This window comes from Malaclemys terrapin, chromosome 4 (assembly GCF_027887155.1).
Source record: "Malaclemys terrapin pileata isolate rMalTer1 chromosome 4, rMalTer1.hap1, whole genome shotgun sequence".
Taxonomy (NCBI): Eukaryota; Metazoa; Chordata; order Testudines; family Emydidae; genus Malaclemys; species Malaclemys terrapin.
In genome coordinates this window covers 71,457,632-71,476,787 of record NC_071508.1, presented here as the reverse complement: position 1 = coordinate 71,476,787, position 19,156 = coordinate 71,457,632, and the positions used below count along the sequence as shown (strand labels likewise).

Below are 19,156 nucleotides of genomic sequence, written 5' to 3'. Positions count from 1 at the left end.
ATAATTAGTTGCTTTGAAGATATTTTGGAACAGATGCATGATCAGACCATTGGGCCTTTAGGGCCAAATTCAAGCCTTGGGTGTGAACCTCTAAGGCTTAGCCTACACTTTAAAAGTCTTGCTGGTATAGCTCTACTGGTATAACCCTCTTAGTGTAACCACAGCATATACTGACATAAAAATGCATTATATTGGTTCCCCAAGCAAAATAAGCTATACAAGCAAAAGCACTTTTATGATGCATCTACAATAGGATTTTTGTCAATTTAGAAATGTTGCAAAAATCACCCCCCTTACCAACATTGCTACATTGGCAAAAGTTTCCACTGTAGGCCTGACTTTTAAGCTTTAAAAGCTATAACTGGGTAAAGAACTGAGGCATGACTTTTGGCCTTTATCAAATCTGCTAGCCGTCTTTACTCCCCAGGTACACTCTAGCAGGAGTAGCGCTGCTTCAGTCAGAATTATACCTATTTTGGTAACATTTTTCCTTTCGGTCTAAAACGGTTTCTTATGCTTACTGCCGGGGGGGAAAATGATAGGCATCCATACATATTTTGTGGGACATTGAAAAAATACTGTGTGCCATGAAGAGTGATATGCCTATAGGGTAAATTCTGGTTTAAGTAGGCAAGGTACCCAAAATGAACATGTGTACATGCTGCAAAATCAGTGTCCAAATTATGGCTGGTATCTGAACAGATCCTGTGCTCCCCGCATAGATTGTTCCTGCCCCCTGCATGTTGTTCGGGATCCGTTGTTGAACTAGGAACAACAACAATGCAGTTCACATCCCCTGACTTTGAAGAACCACCCTCTACTGTCCTTCCTTTTGGGACAGTAAATGGCTTCTTCACAAAGAGGCTTTATTCTGGCAGTGGATGCCTTCGTTCTCTATCTCTGCCAGTTATTTACCTTCTGACAGACCTATGCACAGCACCTGGCCAGAACCTGGCCCACAGTCTGGAGTGTCTGTGATTACATATCACACTTACAAAATATCCCAGATACCAATATGAGGGGAGAAAATGTGCATAATGGGGTGGCACTAAGCCATTGAATTTATTGTGGCCAGCTAAGCAACAAAGGATTAGCACTCATGAGTGGTGATTTGGAATGGCTATGTTAGCCTGTTGGGTATGGGTATGGGAAACCCTTCCATACAGAATGCAGAGCTATTTCCTCCTACTATAAATTGGTTGTATGCTAACAAGCTAAAGTCCTAAAAACTCTCTCTCACAAGAAAGAAATGAAGGTGCCTCGTATTTACTTTCTTTATGCATCACATGCATATGTCTGCCACTCTAAACTCTGCCCACAACTCTGGCAAGCAGTCTGACAACATATCCAATCAAAGATCAACCCACAGCAGTTTCCTAGGTAACCAACACACAGCTGTTGAAATGCCCTGCTAACAGGAGAAGGGGGAAGAAAAGAAAGGGAATTGCTGCATGTTTTTTTCACTATTTTTTATTTATACGCCAAAACCATATAAAATATAATACTGTAATAGGACCAGTTTGGCTGGCATTGGCTGCTCTCTGTGTCATAGGGACATCCCAGTTAAGGGATAAGATCATTCTTTGCTCCCTAGGCAAACGTTGCTGTGAGTAATAGGACTGCATCTTCATAATATGGAGGTGGGTAGGGAGACCGCTATGGAGGAAATCTTCTGTCCCAGTGATCAGGCTAGCATAGTGGGAGATCCATGTGGAAACCACATCCATGTATTCCCCAGCTGCCTCCAATTGGGTGGGAAGTGAGCCAAAATTCTCAGTCCACACATTGTCACAATGAATACCTTCATTTCTTTGAACCTGTATGTTAGTGACATCACACTGTCATTTGACTTTATACTGCAGTGTACCATGGGTATCTGTCTACAGCGGTAAAATCTCCCCTTTACTAAATATGGGCTAAATTAATCTAAGTTTGTACCACATCTATCCCGTATTATGAGTATCTCATTCTTGGTGCAACTCTATGGGTTTCAATGGACAATAGACTAGGGATAAATTTGTCACATTTTATTCTATACAGACTATTATACTGCCCTTATCACTATACTATCTGAGAGCCTTCCGGAAGTGCATTAAAAGATATGAATAACCTCTGGTGTGTGTGTGTGTGTGTGTGTGTTTTGTTCTTTCTCTCATGTCATTCCCAAGGTAAAGAATGTGTGCAGTGTTGTGATTTGGTAGGTTTCTATTGTTTATATGTATATACTGCTGAGTACTTGTATTAGAAAAAGAACAATCGATGAAGTGCACCCTGCACTGGAAGGTGAGGAGGCTTTTGATGGTTCTTTGTTCTTGTGGAAGTTTGCTCCACAGACTGGGACCAGCCCCCAAGAAAGCTCTGTGTCCTGCACAGATGAGCTTTTACTCTTGCAGTGGACATTACCAATGTGCCTGAAGAATGGAGTTGTCGACCACTGTCCTTATCCTGGAGCTTTAGACAACCTTTTTACTTTCCTGTGTTTACCAACATAATTTCTGTATCGCTGAGATTCTGCTTGAACCAGCTGCTGTTCATCCATGAGCTGATCTCATCTGAGCACAGGCTATCTTGGTTATGGTAGTATAGTCTTATGTGGTGAAGGATAAGTGGAACTGTGTGTCATCTGGATATTGCTCACTCTTGACTCCTTGTCATCTTAGTGGTTCTCCTAGTGCCCGTGTAACACCGACAGACCCCGGTTGTCGGCAGGTAGGATTGAACCTGGGATTTCTGGAGCTTAGTGCATGAGCCTCTACTGCATGAGCTAAAAGCCATATGGCCGTTAGCTAAGGCTCTAGAGCAGACTCATTAATCTCCCTCTCTCCAAGAGGTCTTGGTGCCAGTAGATGGGACAGAAGACCACACCCAGAAGATGTGTGGGTTACATACTTTCCCTAGCTGAGGAAGCGCATCCTGACCTTCAGAGACTTCCCAGTTGAAATCCCGGGATGAGCCCCCACTTGTAATGCCAACAGACCCCGGTTGTCAGCGGACACGATTGAACCTGGGGTCTCTGGAGCCTAGTGCATGAGCCTCTACTGCATGAGCTAAAAGCCATATGGCCATTAGCTAAGGCTGTAAAGCAGACTCATTAATCTGGAAGTGGTCTCTGTGCCACTAGATGGACAGAACATCACACCCAGAAGGTGTGTGGGTTACACCTACATATAGTTGTTAAGTAGGATTGGTGAGAACTGATCCTTGTGGAATTCTACAACTGAAGGGTCTAAATGCCTATCCCATCTCTTCCCTTCCCTTTGACTCATCCCACCAGGAAGGATTTGAATCATTTTAGCATGTTCACTGGACTCCTGCAACACCTCCCAGGTAGACAGCAGTATTTCATGATTGGTGGTGTTTAATGCTTCAGAGAGGTACATGAGGTTGAGAATGGATGTCTGCCTTCCATCCATTGACAGCAGGGGGTAATCCATCAGTGCCACTAAATCCATTTCTGCCCCAAATTCTGGCCTGAATCCAGAACAATTGTTTGTTGTACAACTACTTATAGGTTTTTTGGCTCCCTTTGATTAATTTATTGTGCCTCCAATTTATTGTGGTGACTGCTTCCTAACCCTTCAATCCACAAAGAGAGTTATTTTGTTGATACTGGCTAATAGGGTAGACTGGATTGTGAACAAGGATATATGTAAGGGGACGGGGGGATGCCACGGAACTTTGCGGCTGACGTATCCACCCAGGAAATTTAGTTCACCTTGTCCATAACATGTGTCTGGACTCTGGGATGGGAGACCAGTAAGTCTAAGTATTTCCCCTAGGAATCCAGTGTTCCTTGTGAATACGCTATTGGAAAGCACAAAAATGAAAATAATAGACTGCTGGTTCGCACATATTGGAGTAGCTGAACAATGTCATTTGTCTTACTGCATTTCGCCTTTCCTCCCATCTGCTTTGAATATGTTGATAGAACCACAATATCATGCTGTAGAAAATAGCTTCCTGCAGCAGCATCTGGCTCCTTAATAGACTCAACTAACAGTATTGAGAGTGCTGAAATTTTCTGTTTTGTCCTGTTTTCAGATTTTCATTCTCTCTCAAATTGGCTTCTGAAACAGCCCGTGACACATTATAAATGGGATCTAAGGATAGATTTCACATGAAGTCTCACCTACCTTTTTATATAATTAGGGTTTTCTGTGGTATTCAGTACAGTTTCCAAAAGAAATCTGCTCATTGGTATCTAGGCCATGATATATGTGGGTGACTTCAAAGTTGTTCTTTGGGGAAGTCTTCAAGGTTACTGCAGGTCATCAACTACATAAGCTAACAAGTACACCTGGGGGCAAATGCATAATACATAAACATCACATCCCTTACAATAGTGTCTTCTCTTGTTCCGATGGTACACACCTGTAGCTTATTACCAATACACTTCAAATCCAGCTTTATAGCTTTGGGCAGTTTATTTTGTAGGCTATACTCACAGCTTTTCCTCTGTGAAAGGGGAGTGTATCTTCCTCAAGGATTCTCCTCCCTACCTCCATCCCCAGACCATTCAGCTAGCTTTTTGGACCATGATTGAGCCTGAAGTGTACTACTTGCATGCTTCTCTCACACACAGGAACCAGTGGTGAATCCCACTGAAAAGTTAATATAGTAGCTTGCTTTTACTCTTCAGTGAGGCCTTCTTTACACTCTGGGTTCTAGTTTCAGAGGCAGGTAAAGGGACCATTGGGATGAGGGTGATACATATAGCTTTAGTAAGATCTATGAGTTGTCTGGTGAACCACCAACTCATGTTGACATGGGAGGAGACAAACACCAGGCCCCAACAAAACAATTTGTTGGGGACTGTAGAGCCATGGAGATTTTCTCCTCTGTCACTATTCCAGGTGAAGGGGGTAATCTGGTCATCTGTTTATATGAAACTTTTCTTATCTCTTTATGGCCTACTTTTCATACATATCTTGTGAACTGGTCCACTTGTGTACATAATCTATTTCACCCCTTTTTCTGTTTTTAAAAGTGTGGTAAATTTCAAAATGCAGAGACAGCTGTGTATAGGTTTAATTGTTTTTAACTTTTAGGATAGTTTGAATTTGAAAAGCATTTTTTAAATCAAAGCTTAATCCACCTAGTAAGTGCTCTCAGGAACTGGAGTTTCTGCATTAGTGCTGACAGTCCTTGGTCAAAGTTTAGTCCTTGACTACTTTTAATATGGTACAGAAATAAAACCTGACCAAAATGTCTTCTCGGGTCTAAGTACAATAAATGATCACAAATATCAAGGACAGTCTTTCCTGAAAAGGAAACATCATCTAGTAGTTAACTATGGGCTGTATGAAGCAACCTTAGTGAGCACTGAGGACTTGGTGGTCTCAAGTTATACAGAAACTCTTGTATTGAATTTGGGTGACAGATTATCAAGTCACTGTAATGTGGTGGTAGTTTTAGGGACAACTTTAGGGAAACCTGAGGGTTTTTCCCAAACCAAACTGTAGTGACTGAAAATCACCCAAAAGTGTTTCATTTCCAAGATATTTGGCTTATTTGGAATTGGCAACTAACCTAACGTACTCTGGGGATAATAACCATGCTGAATACTCTACTCTAAAGTTGCTCTGTAACCTGATATCTCAAAATGTCATCCTGACAATTATTCCATTACATGATTTTTTTAGTAGGTTATGCTGATTGGCTGTGGACTATCACAGTGGCCCTTGTATGCAGGAGTAAATGACCCAGCCCTCTTGAGCGGAGCACATAAAAATAAATAAATCTCTCATTGCTTAGAAAACAGCTACAATTGTTCTGCACAAGGCTGGAGAATAGGCTGTCCCATTCTCTAGATCATTTAAAATTTTGTTTTATTTTAGAGATCTCCTTGGAAGTTATGTAGTTTCCAAGAGTTGTGGACATTTTGGAGAAAAAAAATTAACTACATACAGATATTTTTGTTCTTTCTGAAAATAAATATGGCAACAGATAAACACTTACCCAATATTCTCTCCACAAAGATGAGTTTCCTAACCTCTTAATTACATATTTTGGTAGCTTTTGAATATTTTATGACTTGCATTCAGTTAGAAAGAAACTAATGGAGGCACTAGGGATTGCTGCAGCTCTTCTGCAGGTGTGGCTTGTTGATACTTTTTGCAGGATCCCTGATTTAGAACTTTAAGCTATGAGATTTCCTTTTGATCACATGTGATTTCAGACCCCAAAATGGTGATAGATTCCAAGGTCAGAAGGGATTATTTTAATTATCTAGTCTGATTTCCTGTATAACTCAGGCCAGAGAACTTGCACAAAGTAATTGCTATGTCGTATCTTTTTAGAAAAACGTCTTATCTTGATTTAAAAATTGTCAGTGATATAGAATCAGCCACGACCCTTGGTAAATTTATTCCAATGGTTAATTAACCTCTCTGTTTAAAAAATGTATGCCTTATTTCCAGTCCAAATTTGTCTAACTTCAACTTCTAGCCATTGGATCGTGGTATATTGAAGAACTTATTACTAAATATTTGTTCTCCACGTAGGTACTTATAGACTCTAATTAAATCATCCCTTGACCATCTCTTTGTTAGACTCAGAGCTCAGTCTATTTGGTTTATCACTGTAAGGCATGTTTTTTAATTCCTTAATCATTCTTGTGGCTCTTTTGGGCACAGTATTCAAGCAGTAGTCACAACAGTCCCAAACGCTGAGGTAAAATGCTCTCTCTACTCCAACTCAAGATTCCCCTGTTTACGCATCCTAGGATGGCATTAGCACTTTTGGCCACAGTGTCACGGTAGCAGCTTGTGCTCAGCTGGATCATCCATCACAGTCCCCAAACCTTTTTCAGAGTCACTGCTTCCCAGGATGGAGTCCCCCATCCTGTAAGTATGGCCTATGTTCTTTGTTCCTAGGTGTATACATTTAGCCATATGAAAATACATATTTGCTTGAGCCCAGCTTACCAACGGATCCAGATCCCTCTATATTGGTGACCCGTCCTCTTTATTTGTGCCACTCCATCAATTTTTGTCATTTGCAAACTTTATTAGTAATGGTTTTGTTTCCTTCCAGGTCATAGATAAAAATGTTAAATATCCAAGAATCGATCCCTCCAGGGCCCAACTAGAAACACACCCACTTGATTCTCCATTTACAATTACGTTGAAGAGCTATAATTTAGCCAGTTTTTAATCCATTTAATGTGTGCCATGTTAATTTTATATTCAAGTTTTTTAATCAAAATGTTGTGTGGTACCAACTCAAATGCCTTACAGAAGTTTAATTATATTACATCAACACTATTACTTTTATCAAATGTGTAATCTCATAAAAGGTATCAAATTAGGTTGACAGGATCTATTTTCCATAAACTCATGTTGATTGGCATTAATTATTATTACCCTCCTTTCATTCTTTATGAACTGAGTCTTTTATGAGCCACTCCATTATCTTGCCCAGGATCGATGACAGGCCTATAATTACCCTGGTCATCCCATTTACTCTCTTTAAATATTGACACAACATTAGCTTTTTTCCCCCAGACTTTTGGAACTTCTGCAGTGCCCCGAGGTTTTTTGAACATCAACATTAATGGTCCAGCAAGTTTCTAAGCCAGCCCTTTAAGAGCCCTGGAGTGCAAGATTTTTTTAAAATATCTGACTTTAGGAGATGCTGTATAGTATTCCCCTGAGATACTAGTGGAATGGAGAAAGTGGTATCATATGATATGATTATTTCACCTTTTTCCCAAATACAGAACAGAAATATTTATTGAACATTTATCTTTTCTGCATTATTATTGATAATTCTACTCTTTCCATCTAGTAATGGACTAATACCAATTTAGGATGTTCCTGATGTACTTAAAAAACCTCCTTTTTATTGATAGGTTTTGCTGTACATCTTCAGAGAACAACTACACATTATTTTGTATATGTGATGCTAAATTTAAATCTTTTCTTAAACTTTTATCAACATTAAACCAATGTTAATGTGATAATAGGGTTTGGAAAAGTGGAAGGGGGATTTATTTGAAAAAAGAGTTTGTGGTCTTGAAGATGAGTTTGATGCTACCACCTCTGTCTGTAGGTTTTATATATTTTTCACAAAAGTGTCTCCCAAGGTGTAACATGGCTGACTTTTCAAATGGCTTTTTGGCAATTATATTGCTATGCTTCATCCCTTTTAAGTCCTTTTATATTCCAACAGTGTTATCCCTTTTATAGATATAAAGGGGGTACAAATTCCACACTGATGATGTTGTTTTCTTGTGTGATTTGCTTGGCAATGATGGATGAGAGCACACATATCTCCTCTTCTGCCCCCATTTTCTTACTGATAGTTATGAATTATTCAAATGGCTTTGATTGTGGTCCCAAAGTCCAAAATTACTATTTTGCATTCTCCTCCTCCTCCTCAAAAAAAGGTTGATATTTATAGCCCAATCTAGGGGAAAAATCAGATTAAGATTGGTTGTCAGGAGTTTACAGATGTGGACAGCTTTGTCAAGTAACTTGCAACATCTGATCTTTCTGAGTAAGGAAAATTTCTTGTAAGTGATGCACTCGAAGAAAAATTACTACTAATCTTGTACTCCGTGTGTATGAGTGATGTGGAATATCTATATTTTATCAATTGCAAAATAAACATTTTTCTCACCTGAAGCACTTGAGACCATACTTTGAGATACTCCCAGTGGTTTGTATTAATATAAAACAGAGAAAATAAAATTTGTTTTTCAAATTACAAATAAAAAGAGCACTAGATTATTTTTCATTTTGTAAGTATAGAAGTATTATTAAAAGTTTTGTATCTTCCATCTTTACGCAGAAACTCGAACGGATAGAACAAAGAAATTGTTTAGACACTACACAGTTGGATCATATGACAGCTTTGATGCTTTAAGGTAAGATGCCTTCCTTTTAGCTAGTAATATTTGGATTACAGAAGTTTGTTTTATGCTTAAAAAAACTAATCTCTTTACATCTTTTGTAAATGTAGGATTATAACAACATATAATTCAGGTAGGAATTGGGTCTTCAAAACTCAGCCAGAGCAACTCAATCTACTTTAGGGCTGCAGTCTCTCTAAAGAGGGAGGTAATTAAGGCGCTATTCCATTAGGTGCCAAGTGTTCCCAACTGCCACTGAAATCGGTAGGAGTTCAAGATACTCTGTGCTTTGCAGAATTGAGCCTTTGATGATGATCTTTGCAGTGTAAATGGAACAGTATCTGGTTACAGGATCACAAACCCTGGCAAGAGGGCCATGAAATAGGTTCTCATATTTAGTTGTTTTAAGGGGTGTTTCTCCATCTGAAGCAACATTGAGTAGAAATCAGTTTAGATGTAAATTGTGGGATTTTTTTACTTGCTGTTTCTGATGAGTATCTATGTTTGTTTAAACAGGGTTTCCCCTCCCACACACACCATGAGCATGACCAACTTCTGGCAGGGAGGGTGATCTTGCAGCACAGAAACTCCAATCTTCTCTTTTACCATAGTGTTGGGAAAATAATGGTGGCATATTGAAAATGTTTAATTTTTCCCTGGTATGATGGCTCTCCACTCTCCTGTCCTGACTCTCTAATTAGGATTATTTTTTAAAGAAATATGCACTGCCTAAACCAGTGTATTCATAAGTTCTGAAATGCTGTAATTTTAATGAAGACACAGCTTCATGCGGCAAGTATTTAAAAAATATTTGCTAGCAACATAAGATGACACCCAACTTTCTTAGCATCCTTGTCTTGGAGGTTAGTGGATAATTTTGCAATTCCTGATGAAGCTAGTTAAGTGACTGGTGGTGAGGTGTTTTTGTTTTTGTTTGTTTGTAAGACTTCCATTCACCAGGTTCCTATCCTGTTCTCCCTCAGCAGACATGTGCTGCTGAAAAGGCAGTGGGACTAGTGGTATGCCACTGCACACGAGTGTAAGCATCTGCAGCCCCTGAATATTAAGTTCTACTTTGGAAGGGCTTTATCATGCAGAACACAGAAGAATACTTTGGTGACATCCCTGGTGGACATGCAGTTATGTGGATTGACCACTTTTACCTCTCCCTGCATGTTGCTGCTGCAGTCTACTATAGCCAGTGTGTGGCAGGTCACAGAGCAGCATCCTTGATACTCTGACTTAGCTGGAGAGGAACATATTTTGGGCCTTCACATAGCTTCTTTGTGATCAGGCCAATTATTGGGGCTTTTTACAGGAATCAGGACTGCACCTTCATGGCTGTAAAAATGTACAGGATAAAGTATACTAGGTAGACTTCCATAGTCTGTACACTGGACTACATAAAACTACAACTGCCTTGATGCAGTATGAGATGCTAAATATTTAAATGTTTAGTTAAGTGCCCAATAATAACAGATTTGTTTAAAGATTCAGTGGTCCTTTATTACTCTGTAAATCTCTAGTGATGGGGCTATTTCATCTATAAAGGATGGAGCTGTTCTGGTAAAACTGGGAGCTATAGTTTTCTCAAGCATGTTTTCTCAGAGTCCCTGAATGCTTGTTTTGTCAAAAGGAAAGATTCTATAGAACGAAGTTCTTGACAAACCAAGTTTGTCATTAAATAATGAGCCACATTCTTTGCTGACATAGTTGTGCTGATTTCAGTGGAGTTATGCCAACATAAAATTTGGTCCTATTTGTTGAAAATAACTATTAGTATAACACTTCTGTGGGTGAGCAGAGCTTAATTTGAGGAAGAAGTGGAGGAAAAGTTTTCCTTGCTCAATTGGTTTAATAAACATGGTGAGAGAATTGAAGGAAAGGGTCATCACGTTACCCTCGATTAGGAATTAAATACTAGAGCATTTCTCATGTAGATCACTTCACTGGCTTCACAATGCAGTACGTTAGGAGGAGAAGGGAGACCGCAAAGTTTTCCCTGGGCTTTTCCAGGCTAGCTAAAGTATGGAAGAAAAATGATTAGGTTTTTTTCTCCTCCAGTTACTAGGTTATCAAACTGGACCCATTAGGAGTAGTAAGGACTACCAGGCTGTAAAAATGGAGCCTGAGCTAATAAGGAAAAAAGTAGGGGGAACTATAATAAGCCTTATCAACAGACACTGAAGAATCCACTTAACATCTATGAAATAAACACACTTTCTCTATATTAAACTAAAAATGCATTATGTAGAAATACTGTGCCATTAATTTATTTAAAATGAATTAACTTGTAAATGAAGTGATCAGTTTGAAGAATAAGGTGTTAATTTCACCTGTATGCAAGAAACTAGGGTGTTTTTTTTTTTTTTTTTTTTTTTAAGCTCATGCACCTAGCAGAGCAGTGCTTCCATTACTTATTCTGTTCTGCAAAATGGAGTGGATATAGGGTCTGTTTTAAATAGGTCCTCAATAGACCTCATTTCCTTGAACCTGCAACAATAAGCACAACTAGATGCTTAAGCAGCTGACTGTGGTTGCAAATTCAGGTAGCTGTACATCTAAACACGGGTGGGAAAACTTTTTGGCATGAGGGCCACATCTGGGAATAGCAATTGTATGGCAGGCCATGAATGCTCACAAAATTGGGGTTGGGGTGCGGGAAAGGGTGAGGGCTCTGGGGTAGGGTTGGTGATGAGGAGTTTGGGGTGTAGGAGGGTGCTCCGGGCTGGGATCGAGGGCTTTGGAGAGCAAGAGGAGGATCAGCCTGGGGCAGGGGTGCAGGGGGAGGGGTGCAGGTTCCGGCTGCGGGGGCGGGGTGGGCTCCGGGGGGGGTGGGGCTGGGGATGAGAGGTTTGTGGTGCAGGAGGGTGCTCTGGACTGGGATCGAGGAGTTTGGAGAGCGAGAGGGGGATCAGGGCTGGGGCAGTGGGTTTGGGTGTGGGGAGAGGCTCAGGGGTGCAGGCTCTGAGCGGAGCTTAACTCAAGCAGCTCCCGGAAGCAGTGGCATGTCCCTTCTCCAGCTCCTATGTGGAGGCGTGGCCAGGTGGCTCTGCATGCTGCCCCATCTGCAGGCTCCCATCGGAGCACATAGGAGCCAGAGTGGGGCCATGTGGCTGCTTCCAGGAGCCATGTGGTATGGCCTCCGACCTTGTGCCCCAACTGGAGCACCAGAGCAGGGCCGTGCCACGGCTTCTGGGAGCCGTGTGGTGTGGCCCCCGACCTAGTGCCCTAGCTGGAGCACCGAAACAGGGCAAGCCGCAGACCCCGCTCCTCAGCGGGAGCTCATGGGCTGGCTTAAAATGGCTTGCAGGCTGGATCTGACCTGCAGGCCATAGTTTGTCCACCTCTGATCTAAACAATGACATCAATGTCATCTACAATCTGTGGGTGCAGAAAAGGAGCCCATATTAAAAACTGGCCCATACAGTAGACATTTTTTGCCTAGGCCCAATAGATTTAGTCCCCAAGTTAGGAGAGCCCCACAAGGAAAAGAATAACTGAAAGGAAGAGAAATGTCAAACTAATACAGTTCTGGGGTACTGTACTATTGACAGCCGTCTTGTTTCCAATGAGCCATTTCCAGATTTGCACCTTGCTTTGATCACTTTCTCTGTCATGAATCCTGGCACTGTAAGGGAAGACTATAGTGCAATTACTAGTTATTTTTAAAGTAATTGCTGCTTTACTAAAGTTGTTGCTTTTATAAGATAATCACGTTGTTGTGGAAGACAGGATTGAATCCTAAGCATTTTAATTTAACTCCTGGTTCAGTTCTTTTTCAAAGGTGACTTGGTTCTCACGTGTGTCCCTTTCAGTTTCTTGAATACTCTACTGAAAAAGTCCCCCCTCCTTTTTTTAACCAGAGCAAAAAACACTGAGCAAAAGAGTTAGTACATGATTTAAACATTCATATTAATAGGCTGATGTATATGAACCAAACATCCTGCATGTGCCATTTTTCATTTTAGACAAGTGAAGTTTAGCAAAGCACACATTTTTGTGATTCATTAAACATCTTTTCAACTGTGAAGAGGAGGTCAGGTATCTGTTATGCCATAACAGATTCATAGTTTACAAGAGGAGGGGGATATGTGCTGATTCATGTCACCATGTTTACCAATCCAAATCTATCTAAATTATGATTTGCAAAATGTGACAAGTGATTTTTCATGTGAGGTTAAGCAGGTGTACCCCACTCACTCTGCTGTAGTGATGGCTAACAGAAGTGTTCTGCTATCATTTGTGCCTTATTCTGTATCTGTGATCCATAGCACTTGGCATTTTAGGTTTAAGTGATGCAGAAGCTTGGATTACCATGGTTATGGGATTATTTTAATGTTACATTACACCCCAGAGTGACTGAGGGATCTCTTTCAAGGATCTTGAGCTCTAACTTTTCAGTGACTACACATGGTGTAACCCTTTTTACTTGTATTAAGTGTGTGCTACCAGAAAAACAACTTACCCTAAGAGACAAAGCTGATTTTGTATGTCTATGCTGCAATTAAACACCCACGGCTGGCCCCTGTCAGCTGGCTCGGGCAAAGGCGCTGTTTAATTGCTGTGTAGACACTTGGGCTCAAGCTGGAGCCCAAGCTCTGGGATCCTTCCCCCTCTCAGGGTCCCAGAGCTTGTGCTGCAGCCAGAGCCAAAGCATCTACTCTGCAATTAAACAATCCCTTAGCCCGAGTCCCATGAGTCAGAGTCAGCTGATATGGGCCAGCCGCAGGTGTTTAATTACAGAGTAGACATAGCCCTATAGGCTTCAGAAATTACAATAGTAATGTTAGTATGGCTATCATAAGCCATTTAAATAGGCTGCAATCAAATATTTTCAGTTCGCTCACAAAGTTGTGATTTAGTTTTAATCCATTTCCTTCAATTTAACATAAACAAATAAAGGGTGGAGATGGAAGGAAAAAGCCGGGGTGGGGGGGGAGAGAGAGGCTTTGTTACAACCAGAGGTAAGTGGGTGAGTGTAGATTGATTCATCCAGTGGAAGCTGGCACTGGAGACGCAGGAATAAACAGCCGTGTCCCCAGATGTTAGGTTTCAGCATGTCCCTCCATCTCCCTAGGTTTCAGCAAGGTGTTTTGACAGGCAAAATTTCCCCCTCTCTCCCAGTAGCGGGATTGGCAAAGGCAGCATAGGACAAATTGGTGGGGATCACATCCAAGATAGCTAAGGTGCATTGTCAAAACCAAAGAAACCTCATGGTCTCAGGCTCTATTTGCTGCCCATTACACCTGCAACTTAAAGCTGAAAGTAGGAAAAGTACATGAAAAGGGACAGACCCCCAACATACAAGTTGATAAAAGCCCCCATTCTCTGCCCTACGGAGTCCTTAGAGGGTTTATATTTTCTCTTAATTAGTGGAAGATTTCAAGAGTCCTTTCCCCTTCTCTTCCCCCCCCCCCCACCCCGGCCCACAAAAACATCAGGCTATGACTTATCAGTAGAATGTTTGTTTTATATAGTCCAAGTGCGCAGTATCTATACAAAAAAATAAATACATCTGTGCACCAATCTATAGTCCTAATTCTTAAAGCAAGACCTTAAGGTATATTGGGCCTTCTGCAAATGACTCTGGTCAAAACTCAGGTCACCGCACAAGTCAAGAAAACTGTCTATAGGCCTTAAAACTAGGACTGTGCAAATAACTGATTTTTTTGGTTCTCTGGCAGATCCAAAAAATCCAAAGTAAGATTTGGTTCAACCCAAACAGAAACTAAAAATTTTCAGTAAATCAAAAAAGCTGGAAAATCTTGGTTTAGGTCAAATAAAATGTTTATTTTTAATGAAATCAAAGGAAATGAATGACGAGACTCACAAATGGAGGAAGAAGTGGTGGTGTCTTCCTCACGACCTTTCAACTCCCATGAGCCTCACCTGGGAATGGGATACCTAGGATCAAATCCCCATGCTGGATCAAGGACTTGGACACGGGTGTCCCCATCTCCCAGGGCCCTAACCATTGGACTATAAGGGGTTCTGATGTGGGGTTCAGCTTCTCCTGTTGAAGCAGTTAGGCTTTGTATGGAATAGTCATTGAGTTGGAGAAAAAGAGTGAGAATGACTCTATAGCGCAGCACTTGAGATGGGGAGGAGGGGGCACCTGGGTTCTAGTCCCTGCTCCAGTGACTCTTCAAGGCTCACAAACATCTGATGCTTAGCTTCTTCCTTGATTTCCTTATGAAAATTTTGTATAGCTCTACTACACAACCTAGTTAAGCCGTATAAGCTAACAGCTGAGTGTCATAGTGGAGTTGTCAAGGCTGATTCGCCCCTCTGGCACTTCGAGTGCAGAAGGTAGGGGCCTGCAAGGATTCAAAAAATTAATACTGGCCACTCTAGGCTTGTATTAAACTCCCAAGGTTACAGCTTCTCTCTGACCTTGGTTGGGTAGATGCTGCCACCACCCAAGTGCAGAACCCCTTTGATAGAAGGCGCACTTGGGAATTCCTTCCTGTGAGAAAGCTTCAAGCCCTTTCACCCCCTTCCAGGGAAGAGCTGAGAAATGGGGGGGGGGGGAGAATCAGCTGTTGCCACCAGCTAATTAAACAACATGTACACAAACCTCTTAAGACACAAAAATCCAATTCTGTTCTTTTAAAAAAGTAAATTTTACTAATAAAAAAAGAAAGAAAATACACCTGGGAACTTGGGCAAAAAAAAAAAAAAAAACCCTCACAAGGATTAAGCATGAAAAATAGCTTTCTTGAGGTCCAGCTTAAAGGTTACAAGCAAAACAAAAAGCAGCTGGGGTTAGCATGGAGGACTCCATAAGCCATAAAGAAATAAGAGATAAGTCTAGTCGTGTCTTCCTAGACATTTTTTGATCTACTTGCATATCTGGAGTTTCAAATGAGTAGTTTCTAGGTATGATACTGATGGGTTTTCATACCTGTCCCAAGCTTCTTACAACATAACCTGTGCCCTTCTCCCGGGGAGAGCAACAACAGACAGACAAAGGAGAAGTTTTTTTCTCAATTTTAAAAAGTTCTAGCCTTCCCATTGGCTCTTTTGGTCAGATGCCCACTCGCTTCCTTTTATCTATGCATAGCAGTGAGACTTTTAACCCTTTACAGGTAAAGCAAGAAGAGAACAGCTACTAAGAGGGATTTTATAGCTAACTGGCTGGCTAGGTGTCCATAAAAGAGAGCGCCCCACCCCACTCCACTCCTTTCATTTATCACAGGGGTATTTCCTCATTGCAAAGAAATTTTCTTTGAGGCAGCTGAGACTACTGCCCAGAGACTACTCACTGCCCCTGCCATGAGGCCCTGCCTCCTGTTCTCCTCTTCCCTCCAATGCCCTGCCACAGCCAGGCCAGAAGCCAGAGTAGTACTGTAGTAAGAGCCACCCAGAGACTACTGGCCACTCAGTTTGGCATGTAAGGTAGTGTTAGTGGCAGCTGGAAGGGCCTATTACAGATTTCAGGATTTATACTTGGAAAAAAGATTCATGGTCCATTACACTTTTTAGAACATTTTATACAGGCATGTCCAAGTAGTTAGTCCAACAGACATTGCCTTTACTATTTCGTTCTCTTTGGTGCTGGGAATAAAGATCCTGTGTGTTCACTGGAAAAGGTCCAGATGTCAGTACAGTGGGCACAGGAAAAGGTTGTGAAGTAGTTTGCTGATGACTATAGTAATTAGAGCTATGGCTGGCTAATAAATTTGTCTCACCTTGGCAATTGGGCAGAGGAAGAAAACCAAGCTTGCTCATGTTGGATCATATTGCCTGCTTGTTGCACCCATTTTGTATCAATAGTTTGAGGAATGTTCAGTGTGAGGTCAGATATGCAACTGTAAAAATACATAGCTTTAATAAGGAGCAATACGATTTTAGTAATAGTTTTTAACTCCGTGGATATACATTTGGATCCTATTTTATATCCGGCTTCTCCCGGAAATTTTGCATGTAAGAGTTCTCTTGCTCCTGGAATTGGCAATTGTTTCAGGTGCTTCACAACTCTACCATGTCCTTGTCCATCTGTATTATACTTAAACTGGATGGATGCCTATGGGGGAGGTCTGGCCGTAACTGATGCTGGATAGGAAGTCAGAAATTCTCCTTGATTGCAGTGTGGCATAATTTCATTTATGTGGTGAATCCAGCATCCCTCATGCGTAGCCCTAAAAGAAGGAACTTGTGTCAGAAGTTCACTTAGTGTGTACACCTATCACTGGCAATATAGTCAGTGGTTATTAATAAGACTTGCAGGATTGCATTGGCACTGTCAGTATCTTAGAGGTTTTGCACTCTGCACTCTCATCTGGGTTCCACAGGTCTGGAGCATGGTGAAGCAGAGGCTGGCAGTGTAATTAGCCAGCAGTATGCTTTTCTGGGAATACCTTTAGTCAAATCTGTCAGTCAGATGATGTCTATTCCTCTTTATGAATTTTTCATGTTACATGTAACCTATATAACACATACCTATTTAGAAAGCAGTATATTTGAGTTGGGGTGTATCTGTTACTCTGTTCTGTTTCTGGGACAACTTTATATTTTTGTTGCATACTTTAGAAGGTATTTTAAAACTGTTCTTGACTGCAGGCATTGGGTTTTAGACATTCTGTTGTCTCCTTGGTGGGGAGAGATGGGTTATCTCACGATCATGATATAGTTGGGGATTCCTTTCAGTTGAATTTGGTTTGGCAGATTTTAGGCACTTTTGTCACCAAGGCTGCTTGTAATTGTAGTTTGTGTATGTGCATATATTCATATGGAAGAAAATTTCCCTTGGTGTGCTAGTGTTGAAATTTAATGATTAAGATAGACGTAGCCATTATGCATGCACATACATCTAAAGCAATGGTCTCCGAAGTGGAGGTGCGCAAGAGAGTCCTTGGCGGTGCGTGGCAGGAGGTCTTTTTCTTCAGCCAAGCGGCTTTTTTTTTTTTTTTTTTTTTTTGCTTTGCCAAAAATGATAGAGCTGGCGCGGCAGGGGGTGCGTGCTCAAAAATTTTTTACTGATAAGGGTGCGTGATCAAAAAAGTTTGGAGGCCACTGATCTAAAGCATGGACAAGAAGTAGTTAGCAGCAGTTATAATGAGGAAAAAAATGTTAGCGCATGTAAAATGCCTTGGAGTGGGGGACAATTCTTCAGTGTTTAAATAGGCATGGCTGCTTGTTCTGAATTGTTTCACTCATTTATAGTACTCATTTATAGTCCTCAAAAAACAAAACAAAAAGTTATCTTTACATTTAGCTTACAAATAATGCAGCCTTGGATGCTTTTGCATTGTAGAATACTCTCCTGTCTGACCATTACCCATACATTCCACAGATGGTTGGTAGAGGCGTCGTGATTTGTCACTCAGTGAAGGATGAGTGACAAGAGCATGGCAGCATTTCAGTCATGTTCCTGAATTAGCTCTTTGGGGGTTCTTGAGTGATTCTCTCTTGCTTCTGTGGAATTAAGGTGAATTATGCCTTGGTCTGCATTTTGTGGGCTAGAATTAGTGATTTTTATTTGGAACTGTGTCACATAATGTGATTTCTTGGAGTATTAGATGCCCTAATTTGAATTATAATATGAAGATGTCATATTTGATCAATTCAAAGATGTAAAATTTAGTTCTAAAAATATGCTGTTTCATATATTGTGTACATTGTATTCTTGTATAGTGATTCTGAGGCTAGGAGTAGATCATGATTGGTCCAGGGCTCACAGCATATGTTAAAGCTGTCTGAAAACTGTCTTAGTTAGAAGGGTGTACATCCAAAAGTTTGACATTTGGGTTTGGATCAGATAAATATCCAAAAATTGCTTATACCCACACATGGGTCTTTGAGCAGAATCCCTATGCTATGAAGGTAACACTTATTTTGGTATCTGTGAAATCCTATGGAAGTTCTTTCCATCTAAATCTCGCAGACTTGGGTGATTCAGTCTAAACATTTTCAGGACTATTGCTGTTCCCAATAAGCCAATGGAGTTTTGCCATTCCCTTCCATGGGAGTAGAAGCACGCTTTTGGGGACCTCAACATGAGCTGCAAAGTCCCTATTCATGTCTTGAAGCTTTTATCTATGTATGTGTAGTGTCTTCATTCAGTGCCACTTAAAGTAGCTTTACACAATTGTGTAGTAAAATTATTTAAAAGAACCGGAACTCTTCAGGCAGCTTGAATTTTTAAAAAGGCTCTGAAAGGTCTAGAACTTCTAAATAAAATTCTTCCTCTAACTTATGACAGGCTAATTAATATTTTGATTTAGTGATTCTGTAGAAGCTTGATATAGTCGTATTACTTTCCATTACTTGGTTATTTTAAATATTTTGAGGTAAATT

The 19,156-nt window shown here is 40.8% G+C and overlaps 1 protein-coding gene across 2 annotated transcripts in view; it reads left to right on the top strand.

The window, feature by feature from the left end:
* SHANK2 (SH3 and multiple ankyrin repeat domains 2) overlaps positions 1-19,156 on the top strand; it is a 638,838-nt gene that overhangs the window by 403,673 nt on the left and 216,009 nt on the right. For both annotated transcript variants that reach the window (XM_054026918.1, XM_054026919.1), the window contains exon 16: positions 8,794-8,869. In XM_054026918.1, coding sequence (XP_053882893.1) covers positions 8,794-8,869 — 76 coding nt within the window. The remainder of the gene's footprint in view (positions 1-8,793; positions 8,870-19,156) is intronic.